The 17,721-nt window shown below is 42.9% G+C and overlaps 1 protein-coding gene across 6 annotated transcripts in view; it reads left to right on the top strand.

The window, feature by feature from the left end:
* The window catches only part of MOB3B (MOB kinase activator 3B), a 145,518-nt gene that overhangs the window by 58,992 nt on the left and 68,805 nt on the right, over positions 1 to 17,721 (top strand). For all 6 annotated transcript variants that reach the window (XM_005294753.5, XM_024105658.3, XM_065549678.1 and 3 more), the window contains one exon: positions 3,638 to 4,217. In XM_005294753.5, the coding sequence (XP_005294810.1) occupies positions 3,800 to 4,217 (418 nt within the window). In that variant the 5' untranslated portion in view covers positions 3,638 to 3,799. The remainder of the gene's footprint in view (positions 1 to 3,637; positions 4,218 to 17,721) is intronic.

Raw genomic sequence — 17,721 nt, 5'->3', positions numbered from 1 at the left:
TGGAACGGCAGAGGAGAGCATTAGGGCAGGCGATGAGGAATTTTCGAGTATATTGCCAACTCGGGTGGCAATAGAGGCTCACTGTTTAACAGAGGCTAGACAAGTCACTTCACCCTGCTCCAATTCCTTCCTCAATAAAATGGGGATAGTACTGCGCTGCCTCACAGGGGCATGATGAGGCTTAATGAATGATTGCAGTGTGGTGTGACATCATTGTAGGAAAGGTCTGTGCATAAACACTATGTGTGTTCATAAGCACAATGTATCCTCTTTATTGACTGCAATTACAACTCAGTCGAATTGTGCAATTTTAATTAAAAGTGTTTACACAAATGGCATATGATGTTTTTGTCCTTAGTCACTCAGACAATATGTTTGTACATGGATTTCTTTGTGGTGACTGGGTGCTTAAGAAGTGCTTTCTATTCCTTTGTGACCTTTATCCGTCTGATATTCTCACTAAAAGCTGCTTCAAAGTTTGTCCAAGTCCCGTATTTGAGTGGTAGATGCAGTGAGAGCAGCCTCTGTTTCCATGGTGCCACTGGTGAAGCCGGTAAGGATCCCACCTCTTCTTCGTGAGGAGATCTCAGCATCTGCTTATCAGACACTAACAGAGTTAGTGTCATCACCCATAGCACTTGTCTACATAGAATATATCAGGGTTAGAAGGGACCTCAGGAGGTCATCTAGTCCACCCTCCTGCTCAAAGCAGGACCAATCCCCAGACAGATTTTTACCCCAGTTCCCTAAATGGCCCCCTCAAGGATTGAACTCACAACCCTGGGTTTAGCAGGCCAATGCTCAAACCACTGATCTATCCCTCCCATGCACGGGGAGTTCACTGAACTGAATTATTCCTCAGATACAAATCTACCCCTTGGGTAGTTGATGGTAACTGAGACACGCCTCTTTCAAAGTATATTGCTATTAAAAATAATAGACCCGGTTCTGCTGCTGCTGACGCTAGTGTTAATTGGGAGTAATTCCTGTGACATCAATGCAGTTACAATGGTATAAGCCTGAGGAAAGCCAGGCTCAAAATGGCTTAGTGTTACCAATAATATTTCAGACTATTAAAACTGAGAACTCCTCCTCAGCAGATGAAAACTGGCCTCGCGCTATTGACAGTAAACAGAGCCAGACTGATTTATACCAGCTGGGGGTAGGACTTAATTTTTTTTTAATGTTACTTTTTGTGCTTCAAGCTGCCTGAAATTAGACTGAGGGGTTTCCCTTTTGTTTATAGTGTCGGATTCTGAAGCACCAACAAGTTTTTATTTTGTTTGTATTCCCAACACTGTAGAGGGGATGTTGAACCTGCCATCGCTAGATCACTGGTACCAGTATAGTTCAGTAGTGGCTGAAATGTGTTGCCATCTAATGGCCGTTGGGTGGCCTGTGTGAAAAGGCTTGGTGGTCTCACTCCAATTTCATGTTGTACCTCACTCCTAACCCCCACCCCCACTAGCAGCCTTTGATGGCAGTCTGAGCTCTGAAGCTGAGGTTTTTTTAGGCTTGGACTGAGCCTAGAGACTGTCTGGGATTTTCAAATTAAGTCTAAAAGAGTTGCACACCTCCATAAATCCCATTGAATTCCATTGCAAGTGGGATGCCCCACTCCCGTAGACTCCTTTGGAAATCCCAGCCTAAACTATCCACTCATCCATGGGACCATCCCTACAGGCTGGAGTTGAGGCAACCTGGCAAGCAGTGTGGGACAGCTTACACTTCTCCTTCCTTGCCTGTAAATGATGTGAAAGCTTCGTTCTCCTGGGCTGTTAAGGTTTTGCCTTTCATGAGCACTCAGTTTAAAAAAGTTAAATTCTGGAAACCACATGGAGCTGGTTGCTTTAATGAGGGGGCAGGAAAATGTAACAAAAGTGGGAATGCTGGCTGTTTCACGAGAGGAAAACGCTCTCCTTACAGTGGAGGTGACAGGAGCAGTGTTGGCTCTGGCGATGCAGCCCTTCCTAACCATAGGGATTATATTATGACTCCCTCCCACAAACACCCTCTCCTGTTTTGCAGTCCCCTGTTCGCTAGCTCCCCTTGCAGTGCAAGGATGTGCCAGCAGCAGCACAAGGGTGTGCCAGTATTGCTTAGCTGCTCTTGCTGACAAATTGGCAGGATGCCAATCTCTGACTATTTTTGTTTTCTTTATGGTTATAAATGCTCTATTATGGAGAGGATGCCTCGCACACCAGATTACTGTCTGTCGAGGTCTGTGTTGGTATCTTGTGTTGATAGAAAATGGGGGGAGGGTATTTCCTTTCTCCTCCTACCCAGTTGGCAAAGGCCTGGGAGATAATTTTCAGAATAATGTAGATTTAGTGCTTTGCACGTGTGATCTAGCAACATTTCTGTGTGTGTGTGTGTGTGTGTGTGTGCATGTCTTGAGGAAAACAGTGGAGCAGCATAACCCCCTAAAGAGAATTCATTAGAAGTTAATGGTACAAGATTTTTGTAGTTCTCTGCATATTTGAAAACTTTTATTGTATTTGAATAACACACTGCATGAAATGCCACCTCTCTAGAGATTTATTCGTAAAGCCCTTACTTCTTTCTCAAGAAAAACTCCCATTAAACTAGCCACTAACCACCACATCAGCTATTAGTATGCTTCATTTACTTATGATAATAATCCCTGGGCACATGTACATAGAACGCAGTTATGGAAGGAATAATTTCTCCCTCAGACAGGCTAACTATGAAAACCATAAATGGTGTCCTTTCAGACCTATTCCGAAAACACACCGCAAACTCTTGGGGACCAATATGCGTAGTATTCCCTTGTAGAGAAGCCCTGTAGAATTTTCTAGAAAGTGACAATCTTTTCATAGGTTTTTTTTTTTTTTTTTAAACCACACTATAGAATTTAATAGAAAATTAGGACTGGGCTATAGAATTACACAGAATGGTTCAAAAGAGCAATATAAAGGATGTTATTCCCCATTTATTCTACACATTTTAAGAATTATTTCAATAAAGTCATATAGGTTTCATCCCATTAAATCCTATAGGATATGTAAAATTATTAGGTTCACTAATTAAAAATACAGAGTTCAGCAAATACTGCAAAAACATACTTGTAATCTATAGACACAGAGAGGAGAGCATGGATTTATAATTAAGATTTTGTATCGATACTGTGTGTTGTTTATGAACAATTAGACACCACAGCTGAGATACAGTATTGCTCTTGGTTAAATTTATAAATAAAGGAGACATGATCACTATAAAATTAAGCACAACTGAAAGGTATGTTCTGAAATTATGGATGCAGTAAGAGCCTGGGAATATATTATAAATGACATGTTTCGTTCCCCTTTTGCTAGTGACTAGTGATTTTGAGAGCCTCAGGATTTGGGTGCCCAACTTGAGACATTTTAAAGTGGTCGGGTATTCAGGGCATGCTGAAGATCAGGCCCTTTTAAGGATTTTCACAATGGGCACTAAAAAATGGAGGCACACAAAATACCTGGTCACTTTTGAAAATTTTGGCTTATATCTTTTGGAAATTTGCTTTTCAGCTCCCTAAAAATATGTTTCTCGTGGTTTTGAGCGTGATGATAAAACAGTAGCAAATTGACAAGGCCAGAACTGGGCTTAACACTAACATACCTTTCCATGTCTTTAGGAACATGAGGTTTTCTGGGCTTTCAAGAGGAAGAGCTGGTGGACTGCATAGACATTGACAACAATTTGTGTGACAAGAGTGGGACCTGCGACAGGAAAGTCATCACTTTGGATATATACGTTAAATCTTAGCCAATTGCTAGAGGGCAGAAAATTACCAGACATGTCCATAGCCCTCAAGCAAGTTTTTAATAAGGACAAGACGTTCCGTCCCAAACGCAAATTTGAACCTGGGACCCAGAGGTTTGAGCTCCATAAACGAGCACAGGCCTCGCTGAACTCGGGAGTGGACCTGAAAGCAGCCGTGCAGCTGCCCAATGGAGAAGACCTAAATGACTGGGTGGCAGTTCACGTGGTTGACTTTTTCAACAGGATCAACCTGATCTATGGAACTATCTGTGAGTTCTGCACAGAGAGGACCTGCCCGATGATGTCTGGGGGCCCTAAGTATGAGTACCGGTGGCAGGATGACTTGAAGTACAAGAAGCCCACTGCATTGCCAGCACCCCAGTATATGAACCTTCTCATGGACTGGATCGAGGTGCAGATCAACAATGAGGACATATTCCCTACTAGTGTGGGTGAGTCCAAGCAAAGCCTAGAGCCACAAACTGTATTTCACTCTGTGTGCCTGGAATGCTCCATTTCTTTTCCTAATAGTAATGGCTCTTGAATTCAGAGTGTTGGACACTGGAGTGCTGCTGGGGAGGTGTCAGGCATTCCATAGGAGTAGCACGTCAAAAAATGAAATGTTAGCTTGCCTTTTTTTAAAAAAATATTTAAAATCTTTTCAGCCCAGCCACTCATCCCTGGTAAACCACTTAGCTTAATTATTTAGGGGTGGCAACAGCAAGGGCAGCAATACCATAGTAGCCTATCTGAGGCTAATCAGGTCTGAACCTTCACTCCCTTGCACCTTAAGTAGCCATTGACACCTATACAAAATGAGCATAAAAAGTTACCTAATCAGAATGGTGGCGTTTTATATCCACTTCTCTAAGGTGGAAATGGCTGTGCACAGTGCAAGACAGTGGAGAATCAGGATCACAGTGTGGACTGTTATCCATGGTCCCTTTACCCCCTCTCCTGTCCCCCCATGAAAAGAAGACGACGGGGGAAAGCGAGAAACGAACCTCCGGAGGAAAAAAAATCTAAATCTTGCCTGTGCCCAAGTCTTTATGATGGCTACTGCTGCTAACTGTGGATGCGACATTTTTCCTTAGTCACTTTTCAAGGTAGAACTGCACTTTAGAGGAGGTTTGATTTAACTATTTCTTTTTATTATTGCGAACTTCTTGCAAATCTCAAAGCTGTGTGATTATCCTAAGGGATAAGGGAATGTTGAGTTTATCAGCGTGAGGTTCAGAAAAGATCTGGCTTGATTGAGGTAAAGAGTAACAACTGGAGGGCGATACTGAAATCAAGTGGTTAAAAGACTACTCAGGCTGGCTTAGTTTAGAAGGGTTTGTTGGGAGGTGAGGGCATGCAGCGAGATTGCAAATATCAGTAAGCTCTGCTGACCTTTGGATTGCCTACTGCCCAGCTCTGATCATCGTGTGGGTGGGCAGACTTGTTGTGGGTTTGTGTTCCAGAGACTTGTCCCTATTCCTTTCCTCTTGTTGCACATCAGTAGGAGAGGTGGTGCTTACAGGCTGCAACCTAAACTCCTCCAGTTCATTGTACAGCAGGAAGAAGGCAGGTTTCAAAGGAAGCCGCACCTCATTTTATGGGCAGCAGGAAGCGGTTTTGATTTCTCCAGGTCTCCTTGATTTTTGAACTTTCACTGAAATGTATGTGGGCTTTGTTGAACCGTGGTTGCGTGACGGCCCGTTGCAGTGTTTCACTTCCCTTTGGTAATATCAGTGACTTTGTTTATATGTGCAGAAAATATTTATGGTCAATTCTGTGGCTTTGGGAGAGGCAGATAACATGCTGACAGCTTTATTGAACCAACAAATAATCTATAATACCCAAGCTTTCAGTGCTAATAATCCTCTTTTTTGGAAGAGGTGACTGGAGGAACTTTTTGTCCTGAAAGCTTATGAATTATGAATTATTTGTTAGTCCAATGAGAGGAATCATCTTGTTATCCTCGTCTACTTTGTTGTTAAATTCCCGAAGCCTCCTCGTTAATAAAAGCAGTTAGCTGGTGTCTGGGAGATGGATTTCCCCGCTGCTTAGTCCAGGTGAACCTCTCAGAGCTCTGTGGGAAAGTGCCACAGAGGTTAGCCCCGAGGCCCGGGCATCAGAACTTTTAGGTTCCATTCCAAGATCAGTTAGTGACTCCTTGGGAAACTTTTCTGTGCCTCAGTTTCTACATATGTAAAATGGAGATAATTGCCACCCAACGATTAACGTATTGGTTGGAAAGCTCTTGGAATAATAGCTGTGCTTAGCTGGCACATTCCATCCATGTTCTGCCTTTCACTGTCCCCACTGTACGAGACAGAAGCTTTGGGACTGTGCTGTGCCATGGTTGCTGCCAGAGCTGGCCCTGGACCAAATTGTGCCCCAGGCAAGGAGTGTGTTTGGCGCCTCCCCCTCCATTTGTGAAACTTTTGAATACCTTGCAGTACCCCAGGCGGGTCGCTGCCCCTAAATCTGGCCCTGGTTGCTGCTCTCTGAGTCGCAGCTCCCCTGTGCATGTTCTCTTTTCTATGATCTCGATTCTCCTTATTTTCATTCTGAAAAATTAATCACAGTGAAATTCCAAATGCTCATTCCTTGAAGCAACTGAAATTCATTACAAAGAGGTTTATCTTGTGCCATGCACTATTGTTGCTACCACAGTAGTTTGAAAGCACAGCGAGCATTGTTATACCTCTTTTTAGGCCTTCTTTACGCTGCAGCTACCTCTGTGATCATAAAAAGGAGGGAGAGAAGGGTCTGCAAAAAGAAACTCGGCATCATAAAAGTTTGGCTATTAATGGAGGGATTAATTTACTGCTGTGCATCTCTGCAGTGCACAGTCCCCCATTAAAGAGTCCTTTAAAAAAAGCATGTGTCCTTTGTACAGTATTTGAGCTGCCGTTTCCATTAGCAAATGAATTTACCTAAGGGAATCCAGGGTGGGATTTGTAATGGCAATCCATAGAAACTGTACATATTTCCAAAACTAATCCTGTTAAATAACACCCTCTTTAATTTTATATACATCATGCAGACTATTTAGAGTAGGATTTCCATAATTGCTATTAAACACAGCTTTTACTGAAGAGCTACTTGAAGGGGTTGAAAAATGTCAGGAGGGCCAGTCCTGTTGGATTCCTTTTTGTTTGGGACTTGGGTGTTTTTGTTTTTGTTTTCCTTTCCTTTGTGGTTAAAAAACTGTAACTAGGAACTGGGTGAGTTAAAATGAGATTGTTACCAATTTATAACACAGACATCTGTATATATTTACTCTCATCCCTGGGCCCCCATCAGGGTCAGTCTGTGTGTTTCCTGCAGTCTATGGTCATTTCCTTCTGTGCTTTCTGCAGTCATTCTGAGCCATTCATTTGCTGATCTCACAGTCTCTCTCTCTCTCTCCCTCCTGCTAGCATCTGCTGTTGCTAACACACAGGAATGACTGGAGGATGAGAGCAGGACCTGGTATGGGACTTGAGGTGCTGATAGCAGAGTGGTGAGTGGCTAACAAAACCACTTGGCTGAAGATAAGGCGCACTTCCTTCTGACAGTGTGAAGCCTTAAAGGGTCTCTTGTGGTGATAGCCTCTTGCTGTGAAGAGCGGTTTCCTTAATTTTTCCCCACTGTTCTCAGTTTGTTTGAATTTTTGTGAAGTGAGATTATAGCATGTCCGAGGCTAACAGTTCTAGAGACTGAAATTATATAGCCACAAATTTCAAGCTCCCTGCATTCCCCTACTCATATGTCTCAATCCTTGACTATAGGATTTATATCTGTAGTGTGAAAGATAGTTCAGTCTCTGTGCCCGCTCGAGGTTACTATGTTGAGACCATCAACACTGGTTTTGAAGGCGGGTTTTTTTTGTAATTTTTTGATTTTCCTAAAAAAAACCAACCAGACAATGAAAAGTACAAAAAGCTAAATGGTTTCCAGCTTGTATATGTTTCCAAATGCCACATGTTGCATGGGATCGCCAGCAGAATTATAGAATTATGCAATTTTACGACATGTCAAAGCTGCAAGGCCAAGCAGCACAAAGCCAGACAACATAAACATAACATGTTAGGGTGGGAATAACAGTAATAAAATAGGAGACTGTGGACATGAATAGGGAGAGGCAGGGAGGGCGGAAAGTCGGTGGTGGGGAAATGAGAAGAGGTTTGGTGGAATGGCTGGTTTGAAACATCTCAACTTTTTTTTTTTTTATACAAATGTATCTAGAAATGGGGTTCGAGTTTCGTAGAATTCATGTCATTGCTCTCTATGGCGATAAGCTGTTTTTTCTTTGGCTGATAAGTCAGACACGTCTTAATACCGCTGCTCTATTCTGGACATAAGCCTGTTCTTCCCTTTTTGTAAACTCGTGCTTGACTGATTGCAGCCGTCAAGAACCAGTCTTTGTGGTAGAGTTAAACCCAGGTTAGCAGGTAGATAACCTAGGATATAATTTTTGGCTGAGGTTTGGCTGCTGAAGCCTAGCACTATTGATGTGGACTCTTCTCCAGTGGAGACCAACTCATCATGTAGGCCCTCAAACAACCATCACGTGGCACCAACTTTCAGTGACTGTCTACCCAGACTGGATTCAAATTGATGACTTTGCAACCAAAGGCTCCATACTGTCTTATGTATCTCTTGGACCATCCAGTTTCTTTTCTCTTTCCCCCCTCCCCTCCATATGATCTTTGGTCAGCAGGTAAAAGGCATGGCGAACATTTTTATATTCGAGGATCAGGAAATAGTAGATCCTGGGAACAATTGCAGTATTTGGTGAGTTGCAATTTTCATCTTTGAGAGTGATTAATTACAATATGCGGTGTGTAGACAGTGCTGAGAGGGGAACTGGGTAATCTAACAGCAGTTTGACGTGCTCATTGTGTGCACAAAATGAATTAAATTATTGATGGCTCTTCTCTCTCCCCCCTTCTCCCCTCCCCTCCCCCCCCCCGGAGCCATACATTGGACATAATTATTTTTCATTGAGATTTTGGTGGGGAAATGTTTCTCTTCGAAGAGTCACTGAAAAAAATACTCAGATTCATAGATTTTTAAGGCCAGAAGGGACAGTTAGACCTCCTGCATAACATAACCCAGAGAACTTCACCAAGTGACTTTGCATCAAGCACATAACTTGAAATGATGAGAATTCCATGTGAGAGACCGTATGTTCTGGTAGATTGAACATAGGCTGGGAGCCAAGAACTTCTGCATCATAGTTCCAGCACTGATAAGTTATTTAAGTGGTGGTGTAAGTTACACATTGGGAATAAATTGATCAGAAACTGGGTAAATACTAAAGGAGCACTGGTTTGGCATTCAGTGGAAGTGCAAAGTTACTTATGCTCTAGGCCTTATCTACACTAGGATTTGGAAGGTGTTAGCTAACACATGTTAACAGCCTAGTGTAGCCAATGCAGTGTTGAAACTGAGGCTCTTCCCTAGGCTTTCACTTGACCAGTTTAACACATCTTAAAAAGTACACTGCCCTGTGTACGGTAGGGTGTGAATGCGTGGTAGCTAACATCTTCCAGATCCTGGCGTCGATCAGGCCTGAGAGGTGAGGGAGTGGTTTAGTATCCTATGGGAAAAGTTCTATAGAATGTCATATGGATGAAACCGGGATCCTAACAGACATTCAATAGGGTTTGTATAGTTTCTTTTTAACCAACACCAGGAGCTGTAATACGGCCTCTATCGATCTGACCAAAGCCTTCAACTACGTCAACTGTGAGGCTCTGTGGAAAATCATGTCAAAGTTTGGCTGCCCAAGCAAATTTATCACCATTGTAAGATTCCTCCACGACCAGATGACTGCCTCCATCCTGCGCGGTGGCTCCACCTCTGAGCCCTTTGTCATCCGAACTGGTGTAAAACAAGGTTGTGTACTGACACCAACCGTTCCTCCATTTTCTTAGCAGCTATAAAACATTAACCCAGTACTGTCTACTACAGGGCATTGGCATCCAATATCGACTGATGGCAATCTCTTCAACCTTTCTCGTCTCCGTGCCAGAACTAAAGTAATATCGGCAACAATAACTGAACTTCGGTACGCAGGTGATTGTGCTGTAGTTGCACACTCAAAGGAGGATCTTCAAACAGCCCTTAATCGCTTCTCTGAAGCTTACAAAAGCCTAGGGCTAACTCTGAACATCGGCAAAACACAAGGTCTCCAACAACCAGTCCCTGGTCAATCATGAGACCCGTCAAGGAAGATCTACATCGACAACGAAGAACTGGAAAATGTAGAATACATTGCCTATCTTGACAGCCATCTCTCACAGCGGGCAGACGTAGATGTTGAGATTCAGCACAGAATCCACTGTTCCAGCCTTGCCTTTGGCAGACTATCTCGCCAGGTAGGTGTTCAACAATCACAACATCAGAACACACACTAGACTTTTAGTTTATAAAGCGGTGGTAATCCCAACTCTCCTCTATGGCCGTGAGACTTGGGTAACCCACAGAAAACATCTGCATTACCTAGAATGCCAGCACCAGCACTTTCTTCGGAAGATCCTCAACGTAAAGTGGGAGGATCGTCGCACTAATGTCCGTGTCCTTACAGAGGCCAACATCTTTCAGTGTTGAGGCCCTGATTATCCAGCACCAACTGAGGTGGAGCGGGCACTGTGTGCGCATGCCTGATGTACGCCTACCAAAACAACTGCTGTATGCCCAAAGGAGAAAGGAAATGGGGAGGCCAAAAGAAACGCTTTAAAGACACTCTCAAGATAAACATCAAGAGATGTGGCATTAACACCACACACTGGGAGACAGCAGCCCAGGATAAGGATAACTGGTGAAGACTTGTCAGAGAAGAAACGTCCACTTTTGAGGAAAATCGCCTTGCCCTGGTTGCAGAAAAATGCCAGGAAAGAAAGAAAAGACAGTTGTAATGCAGCAATCACAGCCCAACCCTGTCTTCCAACACCACCTGCGGCATCTGCCAACGAGCCTGTGGCTCAAGGATCGGACTCCTCCATCACGAAAGGACCCATGAAAAATAAAACCTGTGAAAGAGATCGTCATTGACCTCGAGGGATCGCTGAGGAGCATTTTAAGACAGGGATATGATTCTCTATTAAGTTACATAGAATGGTTCAAAAAAGTCCTATAGAATAGTTACAATTGCTACTTTTCCAGTAGTAATATAAGACTTTTCCAAAGGGGCAGGAAAGTAGCTAACAAGAGAGTATAAGTTAAAGCAGGTCCCTTGTACATTAGTTCCTCATCTGCTTATGCCAAGGCTGGATTTGGTTTAAAGAAGAGCTTTGTTTCATAGTCCATTTCCTCCTCACACTTTGACCTTCTTTCCACCACAACCCCTACACTCTCACTTGCACATACCCTTTTTTAGCCTTTGGGACAGCACATTTGTTGTCATGGAAGTGACAACAATGTTGAGGCTGTTGGATAATGTTAAAAAGAGTAATGACCCACATGATCAACTAGCTCCAGTAACAACCTTTTGGGAAAATCCTATAGAATAAATATTAAAATCTTTGTTTTGCGGCCGTCCTACACAGCTTAATAGAGAATTGTAACCCTATTGTTGAATCCTACAAAAACAAAATAGCAAGGATTTAATTCTCTATTAAATTTGACTGGTTTTAAGATTAATTTCTATAGAAGCCAGTTCTTTTCTTCTTTAGGATCGCAAGAGAGGGGATAGCAGCATTCAAATAACCAAGTCCAAATTAGTGAGCCTATAATTAGCTTCAGAAGAGGCTTGGTGTAAATCTGACACCACTGGCAAACAATCAAAGCAAATACGAATTTATGGTCTAGTCCATAGTGTCCTGGTGGTGTCCACAGTCATATTGTGGGTTATCTCTCATCTTCCAGGGGTGTATGAGATGACGACAGCATCTGCCATGCAATGTTCTGAAATGGTTCAATATGGAGCATTGTTTCCAGGGTAGGCTGAAGCCTGGAAGATCTTTTGTCGGGCTGGCAATCGGGTGCGTGTTTGAGAAGTTAGCTTATCCCAGGATTCTTTTCAGTGTGCCTCAGGGTTGAGTGAGAGAGCTTTAAGAGCTTTAGTCCTGTTAAATTTCATTAATACCTTATCAGTTTAATTCCTATTAAATTACATGGGAATTTCCATTAAGGAAGAATTGGCTTCTTTCAATAGAATTTATTAATTTAACAATTTCCATTTGGCTATAAAGGATAAACTAAAACAAAAGGTATAAAACATATTGTATGCCCTTGTCTCACCCTATCCTGGTACTGGTTATTAATTAAAGGCCTGAGTAAACAAGTGTGCCCTGGACTTTGGTGGACTACTAGGGGAAGCCAGTTCTATACCGCAGCAGAGTATCGTAACTCTCTGATCTGGGAAAGCATAGGTTTCTCCTTCTGTGTTTGGGAAGTGAGATAGGTTAAAAGAGGGCGATTCCTTCTGCACTCTTTGCCCTGCATGAGTGAAGAAATCAACAGGGCACGGACAGGTGTGTGGTCATTGCATCTCTCCAGTCATCAAACCACATCAAGTTTGTGTGTGTGTGTGTGTGTGTGTGTGTGTGTGTGTGTGTGTGTGTGTGTGACAATTGCAGAACATTTCTGCTTTCAAGAAAGGTTTTGAGGCCCTGCCGACCTAGGTTATATGTCAGTCTCCACCACCCTGTTTTTTGTTTCTATTGTTCAGGAGCTAACACCTGTCTCTGCATAAACTGGGCCAGAAGATAAACTAACTCACAAACTTAAAAAAAAAAAAGACAGTTGCCGCCTCCTCCAGCAAGCCTGAGAAGCATCCCCCGAGCCCCCTCTGGATAATGAACGATGCAGTTTACAAGATAATTAGAAGCCTGGCCTTTTCACCACTTCAACGCCTGTCTTGTGTAGCTGATTATCCTTGTTTTTATGTGTTATATAACATGCGTTAACCACCTCAGGCTCTGTGCCTATGAAAGAATGAGGGCCAAAGCATAGAAGTAGTCTAGACAAGCTCCAGGCCCAATCACTCTTAATTACTTCGGGGTAATAGTGATCACCACAGCTCCTTACTATCACCCATCCCATCTGTCGTGCCATTTTAATCAGGAGCGACGGCACTGCTCTTTTAGTTAGTAGACTAATGCCAAGACTCAAAACACTGGCTACTTGTGAGTTTGTAAGTATCCAGTATGGAAACAGTGCAGTTCAGAACACACTGTATGTTCTTTAGGGATCGGATATTGGGAGTTTTAAGCGACTAGCTAGTGTACAGCTACAAGGTCAGAAACAGGACAGCTTTGGCCAACTGTTGCTCTCATGTAGACCAGTGTAGTTCTGACTTCAGTGGGAGTGCTCTGGAGTGACTGAGAGCAGAGATTGTCACTTGGACGCTCAATGTAAACGTTCCTTTGGAGGAGCTCTCAACACTTGAAAGTGCCAATATCATCATCATTGAAGCTTTCTCACAATGACATTGTGAGTCCCAGATTTAGTCTCTCTCAGTGGCATTCAGAGCAGCTTTGCCCCATTTCTAAGGTATGTTTTCGAACTGCTAGCCCTATACGCTCAAGCTGAAATTTGAAAATCAGACTCTGCTTCCCACTTCTTAAATGGTGACCATTAACAGTCCATCAGCAGCAGTGCCTGCTGCAGTCCCTGGATGAGCTGATTTGGGCTCAAGGGCCGTTATTTGCTATTGTTGAGGGGCGGTGTGTTGGAGTAAAGTGGAAGGAGAGAAGGAATAGTACCTCTGTGCAGCATGAATCCTTCTCTGGGCTGTTTCTGAGCCCTCCGCACTTCCCACTTGCATAGAGCAGATTGGAAAACGACCAGGTTGCCCAAAATTAGGAATCAAAAGATCTCATGTTCCCCCTGCCATAAGTACAAATGCAGTAAACCTCAAATAAGCACTTTTGGTGGTATAGCGTGTAAGGCCTAATGATCTAAACGAGGAGAACCTTTTCCAAGTGCAAGCTCCGCATTGACAAAAGGCTTTGTGGTTCACCAGAGTCCTCTTCCCCAGTGAATGCTGCTGGCTTGTTGCCATGTGTGCAGCTTAATGGAGGATAAAGTCTGCTTCCAGTTCAAACATGTAAATTACACCTTATCTCAGTCCTCTGTTGACAAGAGTCTGCAGCAGAAAACAACTGTCAGTTCTTAGACATTATTTCACAAGGGAATCTTTCACTCAGTTGGCATGAGGGTGGAATTGTTTCTCAACTGGAGAGTGTATATTACAAGACTGGCTCCCCATCTGTTTAGTTCCTTTATATCATGGCCATCACCATGGTATCTGAGAAAGTTTATTAAAATGAACCTAAGAAGGTTTCAGATTTTCTCCATGCTGCAGGTTTTTTTTGTTAATGGTGGGGTTAATGAAGGAAAGTTCACGGTTAGGGCCAATAAGTGGGTTTGATATTTCATTCCAAAGGGGCTGAGACTTGTGCTCTGATCTCTCCTGGGAGCAGGATGCAGATTTGTGGGCCAGTCACAAGAAGAGCTTTGTCGCCTGCATACATAGGTCTTACTCTTGAGCTTGAGAGTTCAACTGTTCCAGCGGGAAGTAACTGCCCTAGCAGGTCCTGATCACGTAGGGTCAGATGTCTCTTGCATTAACTAGGGCTAGTCACACAGAGGGCTCACAATCACACTCACAACCTGAACTCCACACTCACCTAGACTAGGATCTATTGCATTGAGACATTTGTACAGCAGAGGTAAAGTCAGCAGTGTATTGTTTGTACATGGTACTGGAGTTCACATGGTCTGTTTTGAGTGTGAGGAACTGGATGCTTACATGGGGGTTAGTTATTTATTAGAATGGAAAGCAAGTTTGCTAGTGAGCTGAAGCGTCTGAGAGTGACTTTCTTTTGCAGAGCTAAATGACATTCTTATGAATCAGGGGAATAACTCTTGGTGTGAAACCTTTGAAAAGTGGCTTGTGTCTGAGATGTTCTGAGACTTCAGATGTCGGTGACATTTTGGATTTGGTGTGTCTCTGGCTGTTTAGCAAGAAGGACCCGAAGAAAGTGAAACTCGCAGAGAAAATTTTCAGACAGGGTTCATTTCCCCATGTTTGCTCTGCAAAAGTTAGTAAATATTTTGCCACACAAATATTGTGGAAAATTCAGTTGTGCTCGGAGGAGTTATTTAGTGTGTTACATTAGAATACATGCTCTTGAGAGCAGTGACCATGTTTGTCTTTGTGTGTTTGTGCAGAACCAATCTCAGTGGGGCCCTGATCATAAATGGGCCTTCAGATGCTACAGTCGTGCATTAATAATAGTCAGAATACAATTTAATCATTAAGGAATAAAGGAATTTTAATCCAGTGTTTGGTGCAAATCTCAGTATAGTCTTCCCTATGGAGCTGCGTGGCTGCCTCTGTCATATGCACTACAGATCAAATTCCAAAGCTTTGTAAGTAGGTATAACTTCATCGCACCCATTTACACCACAGTTGCACCGGCTACACCAGGTCTGAATTTGGACCTGTTTTTTATTTTTATTTTTTTGGAAACAAATGGTAGAATTAGAAATCAAACAGACAAAAGCTTACTTTAAGACAACCCTCGTGTCTTTATAGACATTTTTGGACTTAATTCAAGTATGTGCTTAAAAAGTAACTGGTTAAACTTCTGATAATAAAAGCCATGTGTGATCCCTTATGCTTAAAAAATATATATATATATATATATATATATATATCAGGGACCGCATACTCAGATAGTTTAAAACATTAGTTCACACCACTCTTGGATTCCTCGGTGCTGGAGAGAATTATTCTGTATAGGTTCTTCTATCATCATAATTCCCAGTGTATCTGAGCACCTTCTGGTAGTGCATTGAGTGATGTGACTAACATCTGTCACATGTGGCTTGTTCTTTAATCCTCTTCCCTCGGGGAAGTGCAATATAGTCTTTTAGTTTGGTAGAATGTTGTTCAATGTATACAATGCTGTGTGCTTATATTAGAGAAGCCAGCTTGAAGGAGTGTGCCTTGCACTTGGAGTGGAAGGTAGTGAGCTTTGTGATGGTGGGTCCTTAGTTCCTGTCGGAGTTCCATAGTCTCAGACTAGCCCCCCAAGAAGGCTCTGTCTCGTGCACAGATTAGCTTTATCCCGGTGCTAGAAAATTCCAGTGTGCCTGATGAGTGGAGTTATTGTTTTCAGTGTTCATCTCAGAGCTTTAGGCGATCTTTTAGGTATACTGGGCCCTGGCTTGAAGATAAGGACCAGTGCAATTCAATCGCTATACACCACTTTGGAAATTTCTGAATGTGTGTGACAAGTCTAATAGCTTAACTGATGTACCGGTAGGTATGAAGTACTGAAGGAGCCATGTTGCCTGCATTTTTCTCCTAGATCACAGTTGAGTTGCAGACCCAAATGTAAAAGCATAACATTGTTGTGTGTTTATATTAAACACCGAGTTAGGTTAAGGGAACACTGGTTAGGGAACACAGCAAATGAGAAAATGAAGAAGAGCATATCCTTTGTGACAGTCATTTCATAGCAATAACTCTTGTATGCCAGTGATGTACTCTGTCACTATCAGTTGTCTTCTGCTCTGCAGAGGTCAGTGGTTGTTCTAGATATAGTTTCTGTTCTATGAGATTGTATTTCCCATGCTAGATGTATTAGTCGGTAACTAAAGTGGAGAGCATGAGGCCGAGTGCACTAACTTTTACATTTAATGACACCTAGGCAGCCTTTTGCCCCTGAAGAATGGTGCACAAATGAAAATGAGTGTGTAGTGCCTTCTTTTCATGTGTCAGAACTATTGCACAGCTTAGCACTGTGCATCACGGGAGGCAGTCTCTGTTCAGCAGACGCCCAGCACTGGAACAGCTAAAGTTATTGCAGGTCTGAACTGAAATTCATGGGCAATGCTACAGCATTTAAGACAATTCACACCAGAGCCTGCCTGCTTTGCACTGGGCTCAGGTCACTTCTTGTCAGCGCCTGATGAATGCGAGAGGCCTGATCCTGGGAAGTGGCGAGCATGTGTAACTCCCATTGACTTCATTAAGAATGCGTTAGATGCTCAGCCCTAAATTCAGCCACAGATCAAGTAGAGAATACTCATCTCATCTGCAAAAATTCTGGGTTCAGATGTGACACTCTGGTAAATAAATGATCTATTAGGCACAATAATTAACAGCATATCACATATTAAACCTTCCTAAAATTAGTGGATCAAATTCTTCTGTTACACAGGTATAAATCTAGAGTAACGCCACTGCCACTTACTAGAGAAATACCAGTTTAACTGATAACAGACTTTGGCCTAATATCCAAGTATTGATGTCAGATTCCCTCTTATTTAGGGTATGCTGTGCCAGGTTGCATATTATTTGATGGAGATCAAAATTAAAACACCATTCAGAAACCTAAAAGATGATCAGACTCGGACCCAGAGGTTTCTGGCAGACAGGGGAACAATCTTGCACTCAAATTTATTAAGAAGAAAAGAAAAGACATTTGGAGAGACTAATGCCATATGTGAGATGGCGGAAGGGAAAGTGTGTGGTCTGTTGCTGATCCTAATTGCCTGCTGTCGCCTTGTGCATTGGGATCACTTTTACCTGTGCCTATGTAATTTTAATAGGTACTTGTCTCAAGTGACAAGTTGCTGTTTCTAAGTACCAGTTGGAAGGGGGAATCAGATATCAGAGGTTTCATAGGTGCCGGCAGTTAGAACAAAAACACTACAAACTCTGTGGCAGACAAGTTATTTTCATTAGCTTTTAACTGGCCATCCACTGCTGTTCTTTGTTCAGCGGCAACACAAAGCACAGAGCCATCTGGCAAATGCTGAAATAAGGGGGAAACCATCCCAACCCTTCTTCTTGGAGCCTCGACCAGTTTATCACTGAGAACTTTGATACTGGGCACACAGCTGAAAATAGGCTGGAATACAGAGATGTGGACTTGAGAGACAAATGGGGCCCTAAAACGCGGTTTTCTGCCTGTAACTGCCCTGCCTGGGTCTAGCTCGGGGGTCGGCAACCTTTGG

This window comes from Chrysemys picta, chromosome 6 (genome assembly GCF_011386835.1).
Source record: "Chrysemys picta bellii isolate R12L10 chromosome 6, ASM1138683v2, whole genome shotgun sequence".
Lineage (NCBI taxonomy): Eukaryota > Metazoa > Chordata > Testudines > Emydidae > Chrysemys > Chrysemys picta.
This window is presented reverse-complemented; position numbering and strand designations above follow the sequence as displayed.